This window comes from Anomalospiza imberbis, chromosome 6, assembly GCF_031753505.1.
Source record: "Anomalospiza imberbis isolate Cuckoo-Finch-1a 21T00152 chromosome 6, ASM3175350v1, whole genome shotgun sequence".
Taxonomy (NCBI): Eukaryota; Metazoa; Chordata; class Aves; order Passeriformes; family Viduidae; genus Anomalospiza; species Anomalospiza imberbis.
In genome coordinates this window covers 36,604,041-36,629,490 of record NC_089686.1, presented here as the reverse complement: position 1 = coordinate 36,629,490, position 25,450 = coordinate 36,604,041, and the positions used below count along the sequence as shown (strand labels likewise).

Here is a 25,450-nt window from a genome sequence, read left to right as displayed (position 1 = left end):
CCTGCAGTGACAGTGCCATAGCCCACACACTGCTGTGGGAGCTGGGCTCTCACACAGCTGCCACATCCCATCCACTGCCCTTTCTCCTGCAGTGACAGTGCCATAGCCCACACACTGCTGTGGGAGCTGGGCTCTCACACAGCTGCCACATCCCATCCACTGCCCTTTCTCCTGCAGTGACAGTGCCATAGCACACACACTGCTGTGGGAGCTGGGCTCTCACACAGCTGCCACATCCCATCCACTGCCCTTTCTCCTGCAGTGACAGTGCCATAGCCCACACACTGCTGTGGGAGCTGGGCTCTCACACAGCTGCTCCCAAAGACTGCAGTCAAGTCCCAGCACAGGCCTGCTTAGGCTAAGAAGCAGATGCTACTTTCCAATACAGAAACTCTGCTAAAGGGAAAAACCAAAAATTGCTAACTAAGGGGTCAACAAGCTCTCTGTGGAATTCAGGACAACTTTAAATACTGCTGGGAGTGAGTAAAAGAATGGAAGGGTAGAAGGCTGCAAGGATTGCCTAAGACCCCTGTAGTCAGAGGCTGAAAGCACCATGTTGGTACTGTTTATTTTAGCATTTAAATTAATAACTGAACTATTAGTACAATTAGGGAAACTGGTTGGTTCTTTTACTTTTTTTTTTTTTTTCAGAAATTCATGATTTGCCCTAGCTCCACTAGCTTTTCAAATGACAGACTTAATTTTCAATCTTAAAAAGAACTGTTGGAATTACTGCATTATATATACCATGGACTAAAAAGTAAAAATCAGGCAGCTTTGTGAAGGTGGCAACACTTCATGTGAGAAAAGAGGGAGTAAGAAACTGGAAGGACACATTGTGAGCCTTTCTACTCTTTGCCTAGCCTTTATTAAATAGTACATACAAACTTTTGTGCTTCCAGTAGAGAACATTTTAATCTATTTGTTTCAAAAAACCCAAACAACCCAAACCAATAGGATTTCTTTAAAAAGGAAAACAAAACAAAAAAAAATTAAATAGCAAGCTTTGTGTAGCTTTATTTCACAAAAATTTCCTCTCCTCAAAAGGACATGGAGGTAATATTTTTTTTAGTCTATATCAATTAAGCATAGCAAATTAGAAGTGTTTTTTTTTAATTAAAGATTCTATCTGTGGCCTGAAGAGACGGCAGAAGAGCTCCAGCAACCCTTGCAGAAGTGAGGTGCTATACCCACACCCTTTTTTCTCTGCCCATCTGCCCTTCCCACAACACAGCTCGCAGAAGATGCTATGTCCTTGTGCCTCAGCTACTGTACTGTAAAGTGCCATGTTTGAGCTTGAATTGCTGATAAAGAGGAGCTACAGCTAAGCTACCAGACCTTACAGTGGAATGAATGAAGTACAGGCACATGTTCACTCCTGCTGACAAAGCTATTGAGAAGAACCAAAAAAGCTGATGCTCTATGCCGTTCCAGCAGCAGCCACATCTGCTTCCTAGATATCCAGCTGCTGCTTGCCTACTAATCATCAGTTTTAAAGGTTATGAACCCAAATTAGAGCTTTTGTCATACAGTCCACGACAGGTTTCCATGAGGAAGTTATTGCAACTCAAGCTGTTGCAGCCAAGCAAAAACAGGAACATTGTCCAAAAGCTCTTCTTCATTGCAAAAGGAGAAATAAAATGCAATTATATACAACAGAAACCTGCAACTTTGACTGAAACACAGTGATCTCAGAGTACCTCTTGGCCACAGGGACCAGTTGGGACAGGAAAGCCCAACATCAAATCACTTACATAGGAAGCAATTCTAAACAGACACTGGGAACAGAACTATCCCAGTGCTGTGGACTCCCCATAAATCCTCTTTCAAGTAAGGCAGGCAGTGCTCACACCCTAGAAAGCAATGCCATCTTCTCATAGAGGAGTGCCAGCTTCTTGGTGGGCGATGTTAAACGTAAAGGGAGAAGAGTTCTTTTGAAACATCCAGATAATATCTGCTTAACGTGTAGTCAAGCACTTGTGGAGCACTTGTGGAGTGGTTCTGGTGATGTTTGCTTTTGTTGTTTTATTTGTTGGGGTATTTTTTTAAATTTAATCATGCAACACATGAAAGGTAGGGGCAAATAATTTTTCCAGGCATCCACCACATTGCCGGCAATGAGATGTGCCACAACAGCAAGTGTTAGCTCCAGGCAGCTGTTACCTACAGGTCAATGGCATTTAAAATAGAAAATCTTTCATACACAGTGTTATGAATAAAATTGCACTTGATTTTGTTAAAAACTATTGTCACTGTAACTTTTCCAAATATTTCCTTTCTGACATCTTCATTTTCTTCATCAACAGGAGCTTCTCTCTAAAACTCTTACATGCATGTTGAACACATGACATACAACAGCAGCTGTTATCTACCAGAAAATGGGTCTGTTGTTTCTTCAGTGCTTATTTATATCTGTCCCCACCCTCCCCCCAAAAAGTTACAGGCAGTTCACCTCTAAATGTCAATTGTAACATCAAAATATAAACTCCTCAAGCAGACATTAGGAATTTTAGTTTCACAGATTAAATATTTGAAAAGTTACAGAAGGTGCTGGAATAGTACACATGTCAATTGCTTAAAAATCCAAACTTGCAGCAACTTTAAATTCAATTTTCCAAAAGGTTTATAATGTCCTTGTGAACTTCTTCCACAGCAAGACACGCTCCATGACATTTAAGCATCAAACTTTCAAGGCTGAGATCAAGAGACAAATCAGCAGGATGCACTTGCTCCACCAAGCAACTTTTTTTGAGGTGTCTCCACTTCCAAGAGCAAAAAGCTACTCCTTCACTCCATTTTGGACCTTTCAAAGTGGGTAATCATTCTTTCCTAGAAAATAAAATACCCAATCTTGTAACTTTCCCCAGTAGATTTACATTATTCAGAACATGCACATTCACAACAAACAACACTCATATGCATTTTAAGTCAGAAGTCCAACTTACATAGCAGATACACCACTTATTTTAGAACATATTTGTACTTTAAGAAGTTGTGTTGTGGTTGTTCCCACTATGCTTCCCCTCTTGTAGTATTTTAGTGTTGTGCTGACATGAGCAGAGTCCAGTTCTGCTAAGTCAAGACCTTATCAACTGACTCATGACTCCCCTGGCATGTCAGAAGACTAATTTGAACTGAAGATTTCTTTACTGACCTCATCTGAATCCAGAAGAGCTGGAAGAGCACTGCAGTGGGGGGGAAAATAAGTTAAAATAATTAGAGCACATACTAAGACAACCATTTTCAACCTTATGTTTTTAGGACACAGAAAAGAAACACTGAAGACAGACCTTTCAATTTAACAGAAATTAGAGAAAGACACAAGGAAAAGGAAGAGCCCAAGGAGCATCCTCAATGACATTCACAGTTATAAAATTCCTTTTTATTATGCTTCTCATTACCAAGGGAACAATTTTTAAGTTGCCATGAAATAAGCTGCTTCACTTATGCAGGAACACTGCTGAACTGCACTGAAGACATTTAAAATATGGGACCATGTTGTAAAAACATGTCCCAGAAGTCAAACAAGTTCCACTGGTACTTCAGCCTTTCCATCTACAACAGATCTCCCATTTATTGGGATCTTGGTTCTTCACAACCCTGATCACACTCTCAGAAACAGAAAAACTGCAGCAGATTACCTCAAAGTGTCCTCCCCTAGTTTATACCAGTCTAGTCCTTTTTTTCTTCCTAAGGAATCCTATCAGTCTTCAAAAAATAAGTACTAGAACTGGGAAAACCAAATTCAATTGAGAAAATACTCTTTTCTTCCTCTTAAAACTTCACCTAATTTCTTTCTTCACCTAAGTTCAAGCAAAGTTTTGTACTTCAGTCCAGATCCTCTGCCAAAATTACCTGTTCAAATTTGTGAACACACTTACCTATGCACTTCGGTTTTGTTATGAAAAATGTAGACAAGGCATTAACACTTCTAGCATGTAAAAGTTATTAAAAGCAGAAGAAATATAGACAGTGCACATAGCTGACTATATTACCACAAGCACAAAAATGACATCACAAGTTCCAGATAAAGCTGAAAACTGGGTTACACTATTCCATGGTTTGCATTCAGCAAGATACTCAAAGGTCTTCTCAGAGCACTACAAAGGGTTTTGTTTGTTCTTTGTTTTCTGGATTTATGGATATTGTTTTAACTTTAGCAAAATGCAGGCCAGTCTCTGGTTTCATATTCCAAGAGACGGTTCCTTAAGTCAGCCTGTGTGCAACCCCAGCAGACTGCATGCAAGGGATCAGAGGCCAGTGCCAGGCTGAACCCAACCTCTGCCCATGGAAGTGCAGCATACAAGGGATAAGGCATTCTAATATATTGCTGTGGGAAGGAACCTGCCTCTACTGTGACTACAGAAATACTCACACATCTGTCACTGATGAAGGAACGTTCTCCTCTACCCACTTCAGGTCATCCTCTTGCTACAAGTACAGAAATTAAACAGAAAATAAAAGTCAGTTTTCCCACAATGCCATCATATGCAAGCTTTTTTCTTCTCAACCTACTTGACAAAAAAAAAAAGCATTAATAATGTCAGTTAAAAATTTAAAAAAAACCACACACAAAAAACTCATTCAGTTTGATTTCTGGATTAGTGAAAACACATTTAAAGGAAAAAAAAAGTAAACAAAAACCCACCCAACTTGCTGTGAACTCTCTAACAGTCCTCACCACCACCCCCTTGCAAAACAGAAAAGTTTGATTTTCATGTTATCTATCCTCAGGTAAGTAGTATACAGCTGCAACCAATCCTTGAGATAAACAATGTTAGTGACAAAAATATGATTGCTATTATAATGAATTCCTACAGGTACTTTCCACTTTTAAATTTATGCATGAATTCTATGAAAAGATTCCAAGAGAAAAGATTCCAAGACATATTTTAGGCCTCCTAGATGAATGTGAAAGCATCTTGCTTATAAGCCACACAGAAAAAAATGCATGCTCTCCCGAAGTATTTAGGTAGGTACATAAAAATATACACATCACCCCATTCATGTAATGAATCACAAATCTCAAAACCTGAGGGCAATTTATTTAAAATATGACTCAGCCTCCCTCTCAGACTGACAAACTTGTTAAAATAATGTATTAATCACTATCAGAATATTGTATTATACAGTTCTATCTACACTGAATTGCAGAAACATTTCTGAGAACAGACTGAATTCTTAACTTCCCATTGTATTTACAGGAAATCTCATGAGAAACCCACATTTACTTTCTTTTCAGCAGTACTGTGTTAACTTATGATACTTAGGCTCACTCACACTCCGAGGCAAACCAAAAAACTCCCATTTCTTGCCTCAAAAGTTGGCGTATTTGTGTACTCCTAATGGCAGTAAACAAAGAAGAGATTAATTATATATTCTTCAAAGTACAGAGGTGATACTCACAACTTTGTTTGCTTTTACATTCCCATTTGGTTCTTGCTTTGTACTTCTCATTTTCATTCCCTCTGAAGCCAAAAGAAGAAAAAAGATTGGGGTAACTGAATTATAACTGTTCACAGACTGTAAGGGAAATTGTTGAGTGTTCATACAGGATATTTAATCCAAGTCAAAGAAACAGAGTTTGACAAGTTAATGAATTAGACTGCTTCCCCTTTGAAAGGTTTGCGGTATTTTTTCCTGACAGGTGGAATATGTAGTTTTTCCTGAATTTTACAATTTTACCTAGGAAATATAAATTTCTAGTCCTTTTTTCTAAGCCAGACATCAGCAGCATAGAACTCAGACACAGTTCGCAAGAGAGGCTGTGCAATCTCCAACTGAGAAGATGCTCAAAAGCCATCTTAACACGGTCCAGGGCAATGTGTTCTGGGTGACCCTGCTTGAGAAGGGGGCTTGGATAGAATGACCTCCAGAGGTACCTTCCAGCCTCAACCATTCTGAGGCACAGGCAACTCCTGAAGTTTATTTTACCTACTGACTGCTCAACAGCCACCTGGTTGCTTAAAAGCTGAGAAGCAACGGGGCCTGGTAGGCAGCCAGATAGTGCTGGTTTTCCAAATGCACCTAATGGATTACACACTTCTCCTCAGCTCCTAAACAAGCCAAGCAGCACTGATATATCCCAGCACAGCTTATTTTTGGACAGACAGCAGTAGGCATGTAGCCCTACCTTCTACACAGCTTATAAAGAGAGGTGTTACAATAGCCAATTTCATGAATAAACATATTCACTCCTACATTTACACTGGACATCCCTATGCTAAGCCCTAATGCAGAAAATGAAGATTATTTCAGAGTTCAGAGAACAGATAATAAATGAAAATTTTAAATGGGATTTTAAAAGAGAACTGCACACTATACCACTGCCTAGCAACAATATCCAACAGATCCTTGTCATCACGACTGGATTAAAACCTAAGACATGACATATTTATCAAATATTTAATCAATATGGACTTTTGCAAAGTCCACTGGACAAGGCAAAGCAACGACAGCAGTAGCAGTATTTTCAGTGTCAACAGAAAACCCCAAAATTAAACAGGCAATGTAAATACTAAACATAAAGCCAGTGTTTCCTCTAGAACTCCTCGTATCAATGGTAATTTCTGCCAGAGAGCAAGACACCTTTCTCCACAGAACTGTCTTCAGCACTGAAATTGAGAGGAAATTTTTTTTTTCTCTTACCAAAGCTTTCCTTTAACATTGGCTCTTTCTGCTCATCATCATCCTCCTCTTCCGAGAGTGGTGAGAAAGCAAACCTAAAGAAGTGAAAGAATGAAAGCTACCTTGTCTATCTCTTGTCTCCCAAGAGATCCATTACCCTAACACATACATGGCTTGATTATGCTGTGAATCTCGTTGATTATTTTTGGTATTAGTCTTAAAAACAACGTTTAAGTTACTTCTTTTTAAATAAGCTGAGCACAAGGAACAGACTGGATTTTATGTATGTAACTTCTCTAGGTTTACCTTTCCCTACAAACACTGCTTAGTATCCTTACTGATCAGTGTACAGCAACTAAAAATCACCCACCAGTACTCTTCGAATAAACAAGTATTCCTACAACGCAGCATTTTTAGAAAGAGGTAAGAAAAGCTGAACCTTTGGTTGTTAGCAGATGGTCTCCACAGAATCATGATGACAAAAAGGATCATTGAAAACAATAAACGCCAGATGGCATCATCCACCCATAGTTCTTGCCAGTCCTGTCAAGAAAACCAGCACAAATGAAAGATGTTGTGACATAAGAAACTTCATGTCCTCATCTCTTTCCAAGGCTGAACTACAGGCATCTGTCAAAGAGGCTCATTACCCACAACACTGATAATTTTAGCCTGTGGTGCTTTGTGGCAATCTCACTGCCAAATATAAACTTATCAAGAGGCAGCAATTGTAGAAAACATTTAATATAAACTTACCGACTGACAGTCCACCAGCCTGAACTTCATGGTTGTCCAGATGATGAATACAATAGATGCTGCAATATTCAAACAAACAAGCTGCTTATTACTAAAAAAGATGCCAATTCAAAGACCCAACTAACAGGCCCGTGTTTACCAAACAAAGATCAAAGACCTGAATACTGAAGTCTTGAAATTCAATTTAACAGTTTTGGAAAACAAGAGACGGATCTATTGCACTGACCTTGGACAGAAATTTAGGCATAGACCAGTATATTTTACTCATGTTTCTTTACAGACACAAGGCATAAATCAAATATAGAGTTATTTAGCCAACTTCTAATTATTATTCATTACTCTTGTATCACTTTTATCTAGCATTCAAACCATGGTTTCATTATCACTTGACAAGTAAAGCTGAACCTGAAGTAACTGAACAATTTGATCTGCTTGAATGCTTAAGCATTCAGATCCTGACCAACAACAATTCCAACACTCAAACCATGCTCTTACCACAGTTTTAGAAGAGACTTCCCTCCACTAAAGTATTTTAAGATGACTAAGAACCAGGTGCTGAAAGGAATTTCATCAGAGGCAATTTTCAAAAGGAATATACTTTTTTTGTTTAAGTAAAATTGCACAGTCTTTAGAGGTTTTCTGCTCATTGTATTGATAGCAGAGAACCTGGAAGCACCAACAAATTTATTCTTTAAATTCAGTTCATCACATATAAATGGAAAAAGAAACTCAATCTGTATTCTTCCAGAATAGAGAGGGCATTATGTTACAAAACTAAGAATCACTCTGATCTTCAGACATCTTAAAAACCCCATGGCATACAGTGATACCGTGATTTTGGCAAGAAATATCTCTGTGAAGTTAACAGCATAAGATAATAATAAACTTTGGCCTCTGGCAGCTTTAAGTGGGACAAAAGTGCTCTGTCAGAGGAGTTGCATGGAACTACTGATCTTGTTAACATCAGGACTAATAATCCACCGTCTGAAATATCGACATAACAGTTGGCAAAGACTCACTTTTAGAAATGGGTCAAGTGTTAGAAATACCAAGAATTTTGACTGTACTTACAGAAAGGTCACCAAACTTAAAATTTGCAAATCAAATCCTATATGGAAATGAAAAGTGGAAACTGGAAAAATTTTCTGCTTGCCTGCTACTGCCAAGATGAGTGTGTTGGTGAAGTGCCGATACAAAGAGAGTTTCACAACATTCCTTCGAAGTTTTAGCAGCTTCATTGTTTGAGTTAAGCTGATGAATATGTATGAAAAGTCAAGGAAAAGTCTCTGAACAGACAAGCTAGACATAAACTTAGAAGGACACAGACCTTGTTATGATCAACAGCTCTCTCAATCACACACTTAACCCTCCAAAAAATTAGATCATTCTCAGTAGAAGACTCATCCTATGACAAAGGTACCAGAGAGCAAAATCTGTCCTTTTCACATTATTTAGTCATCTATACCTACAACTATTGTCACACAAAGATAGTATCCAAACCTCTATATTGGACTATGGCCCATTCCCCCAGGAAAGAGCTGGCTGTGCTTTTGATAAAGAAAAGCAAAATCTGAACTAGAAATTAGTTAAAATCTATTTAATGCATATGGGTGCCTTCACATTTTCTTTTATTTCCAAGTAACAAAACAAGTGGTTAGGAGAGATATCATGATAGGGGAGAACTGTGATTGTCACAGCTGGGCAGCCAGCTATTCACATTTTAAACAGGTTTTGTGATTGACTTTAGCTGAGAACACTTTACAGGGATTTTGCTATATACAAGTACAGCATTTGATGTCAGTTGCTAAAGTCACACAAGATTATGGTTGCTTAAAATGATTATGTCAAGACACCAAAAAAGAAACACTGCCTCATTCTGTCACTTATTTCAAGACTAGTTCAAGTTTTACAGAGACTTTTAGGTTTTATGTTGCTAAGCAACCTTCTCCCCAAAACATAAACTGATTCATTTCTTCAAAGGCTACTACTCTGGTGCCATAACATGCTACACTAGAACAAAATCCTTTCATACTCAACAATGAGAGACTGGTAACAGACGGACTATATTTTGGAGTAGCTTTACACAGGCACATCCAGTTCAGCAAAAACTAGGTAAGCAGTAGGCAGCAGAGGTTTATCTGAACACTCAACTACAGAACTTCTAAAACCTTTACCACAAGTACAAAAAAATACACACTTAGGTCTTATTTTTAAAAAAAGGTCAGCCAAGAACTTGAAGAAAAGTTCTCAAAAAAGACTCAAAAAAACAAATTCAAAAGAAAACACAACCAATCAAGTAAAACAGTGAAGGATATCCACCAGCACAGGGCAGTATCTAGGAAAGCCAGGGGAATAAAAGCCAAGGAGGCAAGATCATTCTGGGCCTGGAGACAAAGAGAGAGCCAATAAGAACAAACTGAAAAGAAAAAGTAGAGAAGTAAGAAGGGTCAAGCTGTTTTATGAGAAACCACCAATAAGCCACCACAACACTTCCAAGTTTTGCTACAGAAATAGAGGGCTTGAACCAAGAGTTTAGTCCAATGTACAGAGAGGAACTGACAATACCACACTGTCAGTTCTCCACCAGCAAGGTAAGAAGCAGTTTTCCAGATTAAGTCAATTTAGCATTGTTAAAAGGAGTCTCTGCTGAGGCAACTGCTGTGATTAATTGCTCTGGGCACTCCCATTACAGAAAACTAGCAACCAGCTTGTTAGAGATGTAGTAATTAAATCTTTGACACTATCCATGGATCAACTGAAAGCTCCACTGGCAACTATGAGCCTGACTAAAATGGCAAAACTTGCCTTTGCATGTAGATCATAAACTTATCAAAGTCCTAACAGAAACAAGCAAAACACCTTTTATTCCTTTAAAGTACAAGACAGAAATAACGAGCTATGAACAGCTCTTTAAAACAGCAGCTTTTAAAAGGATATCCACAAAATAATACAGGCATCAATCATGGACAGGGCCAAGTTTGCTATCAGAGCCACAGTGTCATAGAAAAACTGGAAAAGTACCAAATATATGACAGGTTAAACACTTTATCCCTGCAACAGAATAACAGAAATCTACATCCCAAGATGCACTTAAGAAATCCAGTAGCATCACCACTCACACACACTTCCCCAGGCACAGCCTCCAAAACTGGAGCACTGGAAATTTGGTTTGGTTGTTGTTGGGGAGGGGGAGGGAAAGTAGTTGTTCACACAAGTACATACAGCCAATACTGTCTGTGGCATATGGGAAAATTCAAGCAGTTATTACTGACCCCTGTGACTCTAAGAACACCTTCCATGCCAGAAAATAACAGATAAAGGGCTCCAGCCATAACTACTTTGTGAAGAGTCACTCCAAGGCGAGGTCTGTAGGAAACAAAGTGAAATTCAGATTAAGTGGAAACCAAAAAGTAAAGTAATGTCAACTTGAATCTACACATAAGATATGAAGCATATGAATAAAAGGTCCTTGTAACAAGCCCCATCTAGATCCAGAAATATTATTATGGTGCCTGAAACTTATTATTCATTTTGTCTTAGGAATGATGTGACTACGGGAGAGACTGGCAACTGTCCTGTTTCTTAATTAACCTGTTTAGCTTTTTATGACCATTTTACTAAGTCTCATCCCACTTCTTCACCAGTTCCAACAGCAAACCCACACTTGCCAAAAATTCCAGCTGCCACCTAGCATGTGTTTTTTTACCACTGAATACAGCTGTGGAAAGACAAATGAGCCACAATTTTAGTGAAGCAGATCCCCTCCCCTATCAGTGATTCTTGACCTACCCCATTTATATAAGCTTCCCCTCACTCAGAAGGCAGGCCCATAAATTTCCCATTCCAGTCAGTGGAGCATCTCAACAATCACTCAGAAACCCACCCAACAGTAGCACGTGGAAGTAGATGAAAGAAGAGTAATCACAGTATGGAACTGTCTCTGTTTACTAGAGAAGAGGTCTAGATCTTTGGAGCACTTAAATAAAGCACTTACCTTTAAACAAGCAAAGTACAGGGAAATGAATACTGCCCTAAATTCTTAAAAACCAATAGTGAAAACCCTTTAAAGAGAACACAAAAAAAACCATAAGGGATTACTCACTTGACTATCCCATATCCCAGGCTGACTATGATGACCAGAGTTCGAGCCAATGAGCGCTTCACAGCAGAAAGAAGTTCTGCCAGTATTACTGCTCCTTGAACTACCAAAAGCAAAGAGGAGGAACCTAGGTCATTAAAATGTAATTTCTGTTTTATTAACTACTGCATGCAATTATAGTATGAGTGCAGACATAAAAGTAGGCTATTGAAGTGCATAATTTTTTATTATCTACATCAGGAGTTAGCTTTCAGAAAAGATAGGTCACTTAGCGTTAAAAAAAAGCTACAGAAAAATTTTACATCCAGCCTGGATACTCTTCCAAACAAGTCAACCAACAAAACTTTCTGCACCATGGGTATGGCCAATTAGCAAAGTCATAATGACATTTACTTGCAGAGTTTCATTTGTATGCATCCAGCCTGAAAACTCAAAACCAGAATAAAAGTTTTAGGTAAGGGGAATCTCTTAAGATGGATTATGAGACTATGGGTTGAATACTAAGAGTTATTTTCAATGCTGTCATGTTGAACAAGGAGTTTCAAAGTATTTTTCCAAGGCCATTACCAATTGTGAGAAATTAATTACAAGCTACATTGAGCAAGTCCTATTTTAAACTTAAAACCAGCACTGCATCACAGAATGTAGCATTCTATATACCTAAGACACTACTCTCAGGAGTCAGAGAAAGAACAGCATTTTAGCTTTAGAAGAACACAGAGCACGATGTTTACAACTTATAAAAGTACAGGAACTTGTTCCCTGCTCTTTGCTTTGAAACAATCTTCAAGTAATCATATAGTTAACATGTATCTGTCACCCCAATTCAGCATAAGCCATTAGTGCTATGCCCCCTCATTTTTCCTGCACAACGTAGTTGCCACCTACCGGATTCGCCCGTGTAGCGGATGTTCTGGAACTCGGCATAGAAAACTGCTTTCTCGAGCATTCCCAGGAAGATAACAGCCCCAATCCAGAACTGGATCCTCAGGAGATCCCGCCAGTAACAGGCTGACCACGCAAGCCACAGAACCCCGAAGAATACGTACACAATACACATCACCATGAAAAACTATCGCGCAAAAAGAACAAAGACATAGAAACTTTAGACCCAGAAAAATAATTTCCTTGTTTCCATTCCACAGCTGTAAGACAACTCTATTTTCTCCCCTAGTATAGCAACTTTGGAAGTTTTTAAATAGACAAGCATTTTTTCGTCTTCTCTGGACTCTTTAACAGTGAGAGTCTAATTTCTCACTACCAACAAAAGAAATGACAGTAGTTTCTGCACAATTTCTCCCTTGAAGAACAGTCTGCCAATTTATTCACAGGCAATTTTTTATAAGGATACACGCTACTAGATCCCAAAAAGGTATCTCAATCACACACTTAACCCTCCAAAAAATTAGACCATTCTCAGTAGAAGACTCATCCTATGACAAAGGTACCAGAGAGCAAAATCTGTCATTTTCACATTATTCTTTTGCTTGAAAAAGAATTCAAGCAAATCATCAAGTACTAGAAACTCTATTTGTTCTCATGTATTGTTCTATTAATAACTTCATCATACATTTACAGTACTCTGCAAATAAACTTACAGACCACCTTTAGACACCATTCCACAGAACACAGATAAGCAACTAATGCTTGTATGACCTGTGTTCAAAATTTCCAGCAAACTCAGCTTTTGACCAAGTTTTAAGCCAGCAAAAAACCTGCAGCTGACAAAGAAATCCAGATATTCATTTAAATATTAATGTTTTGTGATTTTTGTTTGATTCAGTGTTACTTGTTTCAGAAGAACTTCTCATGGTATGTCTCATACAGCAAACAATAAGCTTGACAATGTTACTCAATGCTGAATTTTCTAATCATACCAAAGCAAGGCAAAATTTTCAAAAGGACACTAAGATTAAGAAGAGGAATTAGGAGAGAGTAAGACATTAAGTGAACAGCAGAAAGTAGTTAGCCAAAGCATAGGACAGTGCTTAATAATCAAGCAGTGCTCTCTTTAGGAAGAATGGTTTTTTTAAAAAACAAGCAAACACTTAATTTCTTAGCTGCACAATCCATCAAAACTTTCACAACCTGAAAACACCTTCTTCAGGAGAGTAGCTTGCTGATCCCTACACATTTTCACACCTGACCAAACCACGCAGTTCAAATCCTAAGAACCTAGGCGAGATAGCTCACATGCAGATGCTCTATTGAGAAAATATTTAGAGATACAGATTCTTTTCTGCTCCTGTCATGTGGGATATTTCCACTGATGAATTACATTTCAATAGAGCTGCTGGAAGCTTTTTGGCTCTCCAGGAAGTAAAATGTGTGTTTCAGAAATACTGCCAGGCTCCATTATTGAAAGGCTGCTCTTGCCAAGAGAATCAAGCTAGAGACCTTACTTGTTATTGATCTCCAGCTAAAGTCTGTCTTCACAACATAAACATTTTAAGTTCCTTTATTGTTTAGCCTTCTCAACAGAAGAAACTAGAAACCAAGTCAATAACTCCTTTGAATAAAAAGGGGATTAGCTCTTTGTAGCTCAATTATACTTTCACTGCTAGGCAGTATTAAAGACCTCCTCATGGGGTGGAAGACAGCTGGTGGAGGAAGCGAGATTAAACTATAAAAGGACAAAGAAAGCAGTGACAAATGAAAGGGTAGCTGCAAACAAAAGCACAGAATAGCAGATTTTCTAAGACATGAGGTAAGGAGAATAACAGCCCCAGTAAAACTTGTCAGTTTAGAGCTAATAATACTGATAACTTCAGGAACAACAAATTAACAACCATTAATTCAAACAATCCAGAGAAGGACAACATTGGCAGCACATGCAAGGAACTGAAATCTGTGTCTGTTTTCCCTACCCTCTACTCAGTACAAAAAAGCCTCAATCCAAAAAAAAAAAAAAAAACAAAAACAAAAACAAAAAAAACCAAAACAAAAAAAAAACACAAAAAACCCAAAAAACACCCTTGGCTAAATATCTTTTGCTCCTGAGACACTGGCTTTTTGCTTCCTGAAGTATGACAGTAGAGTATTTAATTGACATTCATATCAACTGACAATTTTATTGATCAAAGAAAAGCTGTTTTACTTACAATCATCAGAGGGTAGTCTGCAAGTGAAAGATACTCATACGGCCCCTTCAGTTCTACTGTCACTGTCAAAAGATAATCCAATTACAAAATAGAACAAGAAGCAAAATGAGGAAGCCAGGACTTAACTGACTTTCACTTAAGTGTAAAGAAATTCCACATCTTCTCATGGCCTTTAAATCTAACTTGCACTTCAATAAAGAAAGCTCAGATTTACTTATAACATACTCAGCCAAAAGCATGCAGTTTAAAATTACACACTCCATTACCAAGTAACCCATGGAAGTACTTAAAAGTAATTTTTGCTGGAGATTCAGGCACCACAGGAAAAATTCAGAGACATGTAAATTCACTTTTTAAGGGGATTTTTAAACTTCTCTGAAGTTTGAATACGTTATCAGTGCACTGATAAATACAATATCAATGTGATAATTATGATCTTTGTACTCTAAGTTTTGATTTATTAGTCAAAACTTATACTTTTTAGTATAGATCACTGTATTGGTCTGCACATTTCTGAAACAAAACACCAAGCCTCAAAATTGAAATGCTTGGGATTGACGCTTCTTGATTTCTATCAGTAAATTGACAGAACAGTCTTAGGATCTTCAAGGCAGAAGCAATCACTTCTTTTCTTAAATGAGCTGTAGTAATATTCTACCTATGTGAAGTGAAAGACAGTGTCTTACAAAATGGAACCATATAGTATAAGAGTACCTTACAATACTTAGAGTGGGAATACATCAAAACGGTGCTGTATTTTCAGTTTACTGTATAAAGAGTTTTCTTACTTGTGAAGAGCTTGTTCTGATATGAGGAAGGTGTTGTTCTCTCAGTTCTTTTAAGTCTGGAAGTAGAATCCTTTTCAGTTGCAAGTTGAATTTGCACAATAAATATATATGGCCCATCTCGCCAAGTTTTGATAACAGCATTCATTGCCTGAAAATAAAACATCTCCATGTAAACAGCGCACAGTCAAGAAAACAAGGAAAAGACAGAAATAGACTAGCAATATATGGGTGGTAGCTTCATGTAAATATAAATTTCATCTCTTCCAAGACCTAAAACTTGTTAATAAATATCTGATATGTAAAATTTAAAGGTACTTATTAGACATAACTCTTAAAATTTAGTTGTTTGATTTGAGAAGAATCCTCAAAGACCTGGGAGGTGATCAGGATTTTTTTGCCAATTTAACACTGGCTTACTGCAGGAGTACTCAAAGGTACTGCAAAAGCTACAAAGAATTCAAGAAAGCATCACACTTTTTTCACTACAGAAGCTTTAGGACCACCACAGAGATTCCTGCTGAAGTCAATTGCTTGGGAACTGCAGAGCTACAGAACTCATCTCCCTGGTTAAAGCTGACTTTTACAGCATAATATAGAAGTAGCTGAGCAGTAAAAGATTTCCATAGTAGCTGTTTCCTATGGACACTACTACTACAGTCCCTGCCACAGCTCTCATACCTGCAAAGCTCAAAGCCTGCCTGTGAACTAAGAGAGGAACCTTGTCCAGATAAATATTTGCATCATACAACAAATCAGAGATATCTTTGAGTTCCAGCACACAAAACTGTTAATTCCACAACTGAAGAAGCTCTACACCTCTCAGAAACTGAAGTATTTACTAAGTGCTTTAAGTTAAAACTTAGACCATCTACATGCATGCCACTGCCATACTGCAGAACTACAACAGATTTTTCTTTATAATGGCCTCTCCAAGAGAAATTCAGTATTAAGAGCATGCATTTCTTTTAAGAAATCTCTTGACTACAAGACACAAAGCAAATAGAATATTATATATATTTTTTAAAAAAGAGTTTATGCTAATATTAACTAAACATAAAACTTAGAAACACAGTAAACTTGAAAGAAAATGGATAAATTTATATAGACAAATTTTGCCTTTAAAATACCATCTTTTCTTGCTGCATTGATTCCTTACTTCACAACTGCACACATCTACTTATGTTTTAGCTTTATAATAAATGGCCCCTTATGTACAAAAGAAGTAAAACACATTTTCTTTCTTGGCATCCAGGACATTCGATTTGAAGTTATTTTTAAAGTTGTTCCTAGTTAAGGAACATAATATATAATAAAAATACTAAAGGACTGGAAAATCAAAAGTTATCGGTCAACTTTTTAAGTACAACATATCAAAAAACAGATTGAAGATAAAAACAAACATATTCTGTAAGAATTAGTCATCATTTAAAGAAGATAATTTCAATTACTATTTTAAATTACAATAGAAAAATTAATTCATTTTTTAATTTATACCATTGGTTTGAATGGTATCAGTTCTATATTTCACTTACAGAAGAAGCAGTTACTGTTTTCTGTTTCTCCAGTACAACACAGTTTCAAGCTAAAAAATTCCAGGTGTCAAAAAGCCACAGAATATGCGACCATCAAGTTCTTATATAAAGAAATATAAATTTTAAAAAATCAAACCAAAACAAAGTAAGACTGCTGAATTACAAGCCATGCTTCAATTCAGTATACATACAGTTTTATCTGTCACCATCGTGTGATTTCCTGCAATCTCCTTCTTATCTTTTAAGCCCTTAGGGGGATTAAAAAAACACAGAAAAATGAGTAAGTAAATATGCCAAAACTACCTTTTCCATGGCTGCACTCACTCATTAGAAGGAAAGGACAATTACCTCTTGTTTCTCAGGTGAGAGAGGCTCTGGACGAGCAAATTCTTTATAGAAAATCTGCAAGATATAAGAAAGGTAAATAATTGATAGACATTTTATAGGCACTTCACACATTAACATGACATTACCAGAACAGCTTCCAATAAACTTAATTATTCTTTGAACAGCTGTATAGGAGAACTTTCATTTTTCTAAATCAAACAATTGTCCATTTACGCAAGAAGTCTTGAATACTTAATGTTTTGTAATTATAGAGTTACTTTTCCTCCCCTCAAATAACAGGTATCTATTTTTAGAAACCAGACATGATAGTAGTGAAGTTAATTTTGGTTTTGAAATATTAATCAGTTGGGCAGTCCCATTACAAGATAGAGTCACCACAAACAGATACAGGGTTTTGAGATTTCTGCCTTAATCTATGCAAAAGTAAGTCCCTAGATGAGTGAGTGCCTATTAGAGATCAAAATTTTTCCAACTCTCCTGAACTACAGTTACTCAAAATCTAGTGAAACTGCTATACCACAAGGATAAAGCTGAACCATTTAGAGAAGAAATTGCTGTGAAACTTCAGAAATTAGTATCTGACAAGAATATATTGTTAAGAATTCCACAGACTTTCCAGAGGCATTGGATGAAAACTTACGTAAAGACTTTTAAAACCTTTAAGACTTTCACAAGCATATTTAGTTAGGATGCCCAAGTCCACATTACACAGGTAAACCCACAAGAGCTCTTCTACAAAACCAAGTAAAAGCAAAACTGACACTTCTCATATTATTAAATATAAAAAGCATGCATCACTGATTTTTTTCTTTTTGAAAACCTTTCAAGCCATCTTCACACATCAAAGGATTTAGAGACATGCAAGCGGATTATTAAAAGTCATATTTAGGCATTAGTCTTTTTTCTTAATTAAAAAACCAACAACCCAAAATACCAAAAAGTAGCCCACAACACTAGGTTCAATAGTTATGAGACATTTCCCAGTATTTTCTATCCATATTCTTTTGTCTACATGAGGAATGGCTGAACACATGCAACACTCCATAATTTGCCTTCAATTCTTAAGTATACCATTAAATAAAGACAGCAAATTATATTGGTATTATCATCAGCCTACTGATATACAGCTGGTGTAGAGCTGATGTCTGCACATTACTTCCCTATGCTAATTCTGCATTGTCTTCTTGCTTTTACTTAATTTTTTTCAAACATATTCTAGTACTACTCTTCCATGAGTGCTTAAGTAATTAAATCTTTCATCATTTTCACTATTCTAAATAAACATTATTTGAGTAATAAATGCCAGTCCTTTATTGATTCAAGTTTAGTGGGATTTTTACTCTGCTGCCACTTTTAAACAACTAGAAGTAGCCTCCTGTAAATTAAACAAATTCAGAATATAAAACCACAAACTAAAAGAAGCATTGAACTGTACATCACTTTTACAGTGATTTGTTTGGGATATTTTCACTACCAGGAGCAAAATGTTGAATAGCAAGCCAGAAGTGAAGGAAAATTAAGAAATCATCATCACAGCTGACTATCAACAGATAAAAAGAAGTACCTCCCAACCTACAGTGGTACTTCCATTGGATGCCCATAGATCTCACAGGAATTACTACTTTCTCTGTATGTTGTATAAGACAGCAAACTCCGAGGTTTCTACCTGAGGTCTGAAGAGGTCAGAGCAGTTTCGGAAGAGAGAAGCAGTGGCATAGTAGCCAGACCAACCCGGATGCTCTTCAGCTGTAGTCCCAAAATAGTTATCTGCTTGTTCATCCTGCCAAACAGAGTAGAACTTAGGTTAGCATCAAGTATTTCAAATGGTTTATCTCAGCAGACAGTTGCAAGACCTGGAAAGCTCCATTGTTTCACTCTGCACACACTCTTGAATCAAATTTACTAGAATAAAGGCATCAAAACTACACATGACTATAAAAATGATGGTATGCAGGCTTTGAGTAAGAATTAAAAAGTAGAGATGCAGCAGAAAATATAAACTTCAGTCTACACAAACAAACTCTGCATCATTATTTTAAAGAGTGAAGACTCAGTCCTCTGTTAGATTAGTAGCTACACCTGTCATAAATAATAATTTAAGTAAACATGGAAAAATATTAAGCATAGAAAGCACAACTATGTTCTACCACTTTTGATAGAAACATTATACATTTTGTACAAATTACTAATGCTTGCAATGTGCATCCATAAAGAATAGAATTTAGACTTAACATGTAAATATTCTATTAACATGTAAATTTTTCTATTCACTGTCATTAAGCATTCCTGCAAATATTTTCAAATACCATAAACTCACTCATTTTAGAGCCAATGTATTCACTTAAATTCCTGGGTTTAAAACAACTTTGACAAACACTTCTACCTGACCCAAAACCCAAAAAAAGCCAGCAGTTGCAGCAAGCTGTGGATCATTTCAATTCTATTCCAGAAATTTGTTATCTTCCAACAGAAGAACGTATCTTTCAGACCCAAATCACAACACGGATGCAAAAGAGACATCTCTAATCCCCTCCTTCCAAGATCTGCTTACCTCTAAAAAATCATAACCTGTGTTTTCCCACAGAATTCTTACCCCAAAGTTGAAAACTTCATTGTAGCAATCAGAGTATCTTAAGTACCAAGTAACATTGAAATTCTGTGAGGGTTCACAAGCTTTTTCATCTCCTTCAACTAAGAAAACAAATAAACAAAAAAAAAATCAAACATTAGATATGTAAGACACCATATGCCTTCCAGGTTTCCAGGTTTTTCCTCCCATTCTCTCCAAAACCAACATAATTAAATTTTAAACATGAAACTGAAATCAAAACAACAGAAAAATATTTTCCTCAAGTAATTCATCGCTGTTCAGTGAAAGAAAGAAGCATGTGAAAAGAATTCCATTATAACATTATACAATTCTATTCAAGAGCTGAAGATCATTTGGAAACTTTTTGTTCTGAAGACAATCAAGGATGTTTCAGCAACTGCAAATACCAAATGAGGAGAACAGCAGTGACTGCAATACACAAAAAGGTCCTCCCTTTCAGAGATAGGGGCACATGAAACAGGCAGAGAAAGCTAGGAACAGGATAATACTAAGCCACTTCCACATATTATTTAAATATATCAATGCCACCACCAAGGAAATTAAGGTAAGATTGTGCCCGTCAACATCCAGCCTCCCAAAAGACAAACAAGGTATCTATACATTAGCCCATGCTGACAAAGCTGCAATGCTACCTAAAACAGCAATAAGACAACTTTCCTCTTTAATTTACTTTAGTAACAACATGCATGAAAAGTGAAACACAAGACTTTCTTCCTAATCTGGAACGGTTGTGTGGATTTTTGTGTTTCAAATCTCATTCTTAAACTAAAGTCTAATGAAGAGAATTTGACATTAAGAAGGCAAGATCAACCCTTAAATAAAACGAGGAGTGACTATTCAGAGTCTTAGAAGAGCCATTTAGATGATTACATTTGTATTTCCCCAGTCAGCAAATGGCAAAACTCTTTTGAGTTAACAGAATACTTGCAGTGGCTAAGAAGCTCCTACAACTTTACAGACAACATTCATATCAGAGGATGCATCCACAACTTTCTTACATGTTCACTTCTAAGGAATGTTTCCATACTGACCACTGCAGGTAGAAAAAGCAATTAGAAGGAAAACCCTGCTACAGGGATATTAGTTGACTAATCCCACTTTACACCTCGTGAGTACTAAAATATGTACAGCTAAAAACTCAACAACTGAGTTTCTAACACCAAAAAATTAAGCAAAATCACTGAAAAAAAGGAGTTTCCTTATGACACCTCCTGGTAAGCATGAAAACAGGGCATACATGTTCCACGTTGCCCTAGATGTTGCAGAGGGCACTACAAAGAAACTAAATTACAGCACAAGCACTGCAGTGACGTGGGCAGATGGCAAATTCTTTGATGACGCAGGCTCTTCTGATAAAACTGATCAAATGAGGAGTATCTCAAAAAAAAAGGTGCTAGCAAAAAATAAGATTCAAAATACCTTTTAAATACCTTTTTCCCTGTGAAAAATAAATAGGCAACTACATATTCAGTGGTAGCACCCATAAAGGTAAAACAGGTCACTAGAACAATCTGCTGTATACCTGCAAACATCAAAATTACAGAAACTTTGAAAAGGAAGTACTTCAAAAGTCATAAAAAGTATCCCTGGCATTTACTGAATTCAGCAGTATATAAATCTAAGTCCTTCAGCCTTCAAACAAAAGCCAGTAATATTCAACTTGAATGCAGTCTTTGTACTCATTTACAGAGAGCAGGACTTCTATCACGATCCTATACAAGAAACTAAATGCCTTCTAGAACAGCACTTCAAAAAAGTAGATAAAAATAAAATCATTACTGACAACACTACATGCCAGCAGCAATCTTCCCAGTCAGAAGCAGAAAGCATCAGACACCAATGTGCCATACAGATTAAAAAAAAAAAAAAAATCAAGAAGGTGGGGGGGGGAAGGAGATAAGGAGATGCAGGTGCTCAGGAAAACCACGAACAACCCATGAGCAATCATGTTTGGCAAGAATGGTCATTTTGTCCCCACAAAAATCACATAGCAGATGTAAGAGGCAGCAGACAGGAAACAAAAAGAGACCAGTTTCCACACAGGCATGGGCAGAAAAGAAAAATCACAAAGTTGAAGCTTCCCAGCATCAGATGAAATTTAAGCTTCATCTAGGCTGAGAAAATGAGTAAGTTCCCAGCCTTTGTTCCTTCCTCTTTCAGTGATTCATTTTCCAAATTCATGTAAATCTTTTAATCAGACCAGTCTGTAAAACAGGTGTTTTCACTAAAGAATTTTAAGGCTTAATGCCTGTTTAAAGGTTGACAGTACAGTATAATTCAATTCCACATCAGGAGGCAGGGGATTGAATCCTTACTGACAGATCTGCCCTACAACAATTAAATTTTTTCCCATGCCTTAGTTCCTTCTCTCAGTTATTTCAGCACAAACAGATTTATCACACACTTCACTTCAAAGACCTGTATCTTAGATGCCATGTCACTACAAGTACACTATTTCTATTAGACAAGAAAGCCTAAAACCTACCAAAACACCAAAATGCCCTTTCAACCCCCCTCCTCTTCCCAAGCAGCAGACTTCTAATTTTGATCCTGCAGCTGTACACTTGCAATTGTCTCACTGCAAGATGCGAACCTGAGCGTCTCAACTGCATTTGTCAAATGTGAAAGCCCAAACACTGATGGACCTTCTCTTATAACCATTCAAATTCTACCCTCCTGTTTCAGATTCATGTGGGATCAAGAGAGGCATTTCAACAAACTCTCCTTGAAACTGTGTCCCAAGAAGGGCATGTATTAGAAATTAAACCTGAAAAACCACAAGGTAAGTACAGACACCAGAGAGAGACTAAAAAGCTTTCCCTCATGGTAAAAACTAGTGCAAACAACCACTTAAAGTGTTCAAATTGCACGGCAAAGATTTCACTCCTTTCTAAACAACCTAGTCACTTCTATAACATGTTATTGCCATGTAGATGCTGTCCTCATGTTCACAGGTAAGAGGGTATTTCACAGAAACTTTCCCTGGAACAGTAACCTACATAACCCATAGACCTGGACAGATCAGCTAAAAGCAATACACAGAAGAAAAGGGAAGGCTGCCAGCATGTTTGCTCGACAGAAAAACCTCGATGATCCCACTCACACACTGGGATCAGGAGAAAACACCTCTCAGGAGAGCTCTGCTGCAGTGTGCAACATTCCCTTACAACACCCGGAAGCACTCAGCAAAAAAGGAACAAGGCTTCAAAAAACATTGCCTTCTGTATTCCCATCAGTATACAAACAGGCCCTGTCCAGCTGGCACCACATCTCCCAGACAGGGGAATTTAACAAATCTTAGATAGGAAAAGCACACCTCACAGCAGAGTGCAGCACACCCCACACATGATTACCCACTACCTGAAACAAAGTGGTGCTCCCATTGCCCATCTTGCCCTCCCCACAGACAGCATGAATAGAGCCATTCATTTCTGCTACAACCTAAGCAGATCACAACTGGGAAGCTCCACGGCTGTTTACAGACTCAAGCACATCAGAGCTGTGGCTTTTGTGCAGTGTCAGATTAGCTGTCACTGCAGCCAGTGCAGTTAAACACTTCACAGTGTTTTGAGTTCCAAATGTTAAAAACGGGTGGGGCATGAAAAAGCAGAGGGAGCAGGTTAATCCCTTGTAACCACTTACATCTCAGGAAAATGGTGGTGTTGCTGAAGAGAATCTTCCCAAAGCTAAACTTCTTCCCCTGCAAAGGCACAAAAAAAGAAGAGGTATTAGTGGGTTTGATGCCTTATCAGCCCAAAAATCACAAGACAAACAAGTTAGAAATGATAAAAAACAGCTACCATTAATTGACGGTCCTCCAGGTACACTTATGGTGGAGTGCACATGTGATGTAGGGCTTCAACACTTTTCTAAGTTTAGCAAATTAGCATAATTAACAACAATCCCCAATCAGAAGTACAGTTAATGAAGTAAATCCCCTCTTGGTTCAACCCCCTACTGAAGGCTCCCCCTTGCTTCTAGCCCCACGTTGTTTATGTCCAAATACATGGGAGAGTGAAATGTCCTCAGTTCACTGAGGAAGCGAGATTATAGCAGGATTCCAGGAATGTGTTTGTCTAACCTAACAGGATAGTAGAAGTACTGAAGTTAGCTAATAAATTATATAAGTATACAGTAATAGTCTACAGAGCTATTAATAGATGAAAAATATATAAAATGCAAAAATCTTTTGGCATCAGGCTTAACGACACTGAGCTTAAGTAAACATAATCTTCTATTCTGAGTTTTAAAGTCAATACAGTAATGAAAGCAAATGTCAAATCCGGAGCCAGTCTTACTGGACTTTCCAGTCACGCTTCACCACCCTCCAACATACTCTTAAAGACGGTTTAAGAGGCTTGGGGTTTTTTGATCTGCAAGCGGAATCAACTTCACATTGACATCTGTTGAAATGATTACCATTTTCTTGCTGATGACATGGTCTGGACCACCCAACACAAAAAAAAATTCTGTTCTAAGAACCAACAGAAGCGTTCACTGTGATCCTTCAGTTTTGTTCCCGAGGCTCAAAAGCCTCATATAAAGTGTATATTATTCTCATTGCCTGATAAAGTCCGACCGAGTTTGAGGCAGAACAGCTTTCCTCCACGCAAATTCAAGCAGGCAGGGTTTATGAGAAGTGCCACAATCCCTTCAGCTGCCCGAAGGCCCGCACCTCTCGCTCCAGCGCTGCAGCGGCCCAGCTTTCCCGAGGCCAGGCCACGGCGCTGCCCGACGGTGCGCGCCGCCAGCCCGGCCGCGCGGGGGGCGCGGGCGGCCTCCCCCGCACAGGACCCGCCGAGGCCGGGCACCAGCCGGGGAAGACCCTCCCTCCTTCCCTCCCTTCCCACTGCCTCACAAGGGCGCCTCTCCCTCCGCCGCCAATCGGACTATTTCCCGCACAAGCCTTCTCTCCCCTGCCGCCACCGCCGACCCGCCAGAGAGGGCTCAACCCCGGCAGCAAGGCAGGAGGCGGCCACGGCCCCGAGCCCCCGCACCAGCTCCGGGTCAGGCTCCACAGAGGCGCGGCCCGGGCAGGGACGCCCCTGACCGACCGCAGCCGTCCCGGCCGAGGAGGAAGCGCGGAGCAGCCACGGCCTCCCGCCCGCACACGTTCGCTCCGACCGTCGCCACACCGGCCGGCCCGGCGGCTCCGGGGCCGGCCCGGCTCCCCGCACTCACCAGGAGCACCGGCAGCCGCCATTTGGAGCGCTGCCCGGCGCCCGCCGTGCCCGCCAGCAGCAGCACCGCCAGCAGCCACAGCAGGGCGGCTCCGGGTCGCCGCCGTCCCCCGGAACGCGGCGCCGCCACCATCCCGCCGTGCGGAGGCCGCCGCCGCGCTAGCCGCGCCTCTTCCGCTCCCCGCGGAGGGACGCGGCCGTCGTGGGCCGGCGAGAGCGGCGCTGGGCGGAGCCGCTCCCGGCTCGGCCCGGGCTGTCACCGCCCCCGAGTGTCACTCGCCGGCCCGGTCGCGCTTGGGGCCCGCGGCGTTTCCCGGCTGGCGCGGCGGGTCGCCGCCCCTTGTCTCCGCGGGGGTCGCTCGGGGCTGCTCCGCCATGGAGGCGGGGACGCCGGGGGGAGTCAGGTAA

The 25,450-nt window shown here is 39.0% G+C and overlaps 2 protein-coding genes across 3 annotated transcripts in view; one reads left to right on the top strand and one right to left on the bottom strand.

The window, feature by feature from the left end:
• Window positions 1-842: 842 nt before the first annotated feature.
• Window positions 843-25,226, bottom strand: TMEM87A (transmembrane protein 87A). The gene is made up of 20 exons (XM_068193425.1): window positions 25,044-25,226; window positions 23,505-23,562; window positions 19,845-19,942; window positions 18,918-19,031; window positions 17,252-17,305; window positions 17,095-17,151; window positions 15,372-15,519; window positions 14,584-14,645; window positions 12,371-12,554; window positions 11,486-11,585; window positions 10,656-10,749; window positions 10,321-10,392; window positions 8,537-8,645; window positions 7,384-7,442; window positions 7,067-7,170; window positions 6,649-6,722; window positions 5,407-5,468; window positions 4,376-4,431; window positions 3,155-3,185; window positions 843-2,829 (listed from the first exon to the last, which is right to left on the bottom strand). The coding sequence occupies exons 1-20, from the start codon at window positions 25,173-25,175 to the stop codon at window positions 2,788-2,790; spliced, it is 1,710 nt and encodes a 569-aa protein (XP_068049526.1). The 5' UTR covers window positions 25,176-25,226; the 3' UTR covers window positions 843-2,787.
• Window positions 25,227-25,278: 52 nt separating this feature from the next.
• Window positions 25,279-25,450, top strand: part of GANC (glucosidase alpha, neutral C) — a 33,662-nt gene continuing 33,490 nt past the window's right edge. The window contains exon 1 of one of the 2 annotated variants that reach the window (XM_068193414.1): window positions 25,279-25,446. In XM_068193414.1, the coding sequence (XP_068049515.1) occupies window positions 25,418-25,446 (29 nt within the window). In that variant the 5' untranslated portion in view covers window positions 25,279-25,417. The remainder of the gene's footprint in view (window positions 25,447-25,450) is intronic. The other variant, XM_068193413.1, reaches the window with a different exon arrangement.

Bases quoted from the DNA above. Each gene is read 5' to 3' on its own strand.
- TMEM87A (XM_068193425.1), bottom strand. From the start codon at position 25,175: ATGGTGGCGGCGCCGCGTTCCGGGGGACGGCGGCGACCCGGAGCCGCC. The intron at 15,520-17,094 runs GTATGTATACTG...TTTTATTTTCAG, and splicing joins CGATGGTGACAGATAAAACT to GCAATGAATGCTGTTATCAA. The intron at 6,723-7,066 runs GTTCAGCTTTTC...TCACTTCTTTAG, and splicing joins CCATCTGCTAACAACCAAAG to GTTTGCTTTCTCACCACTCT.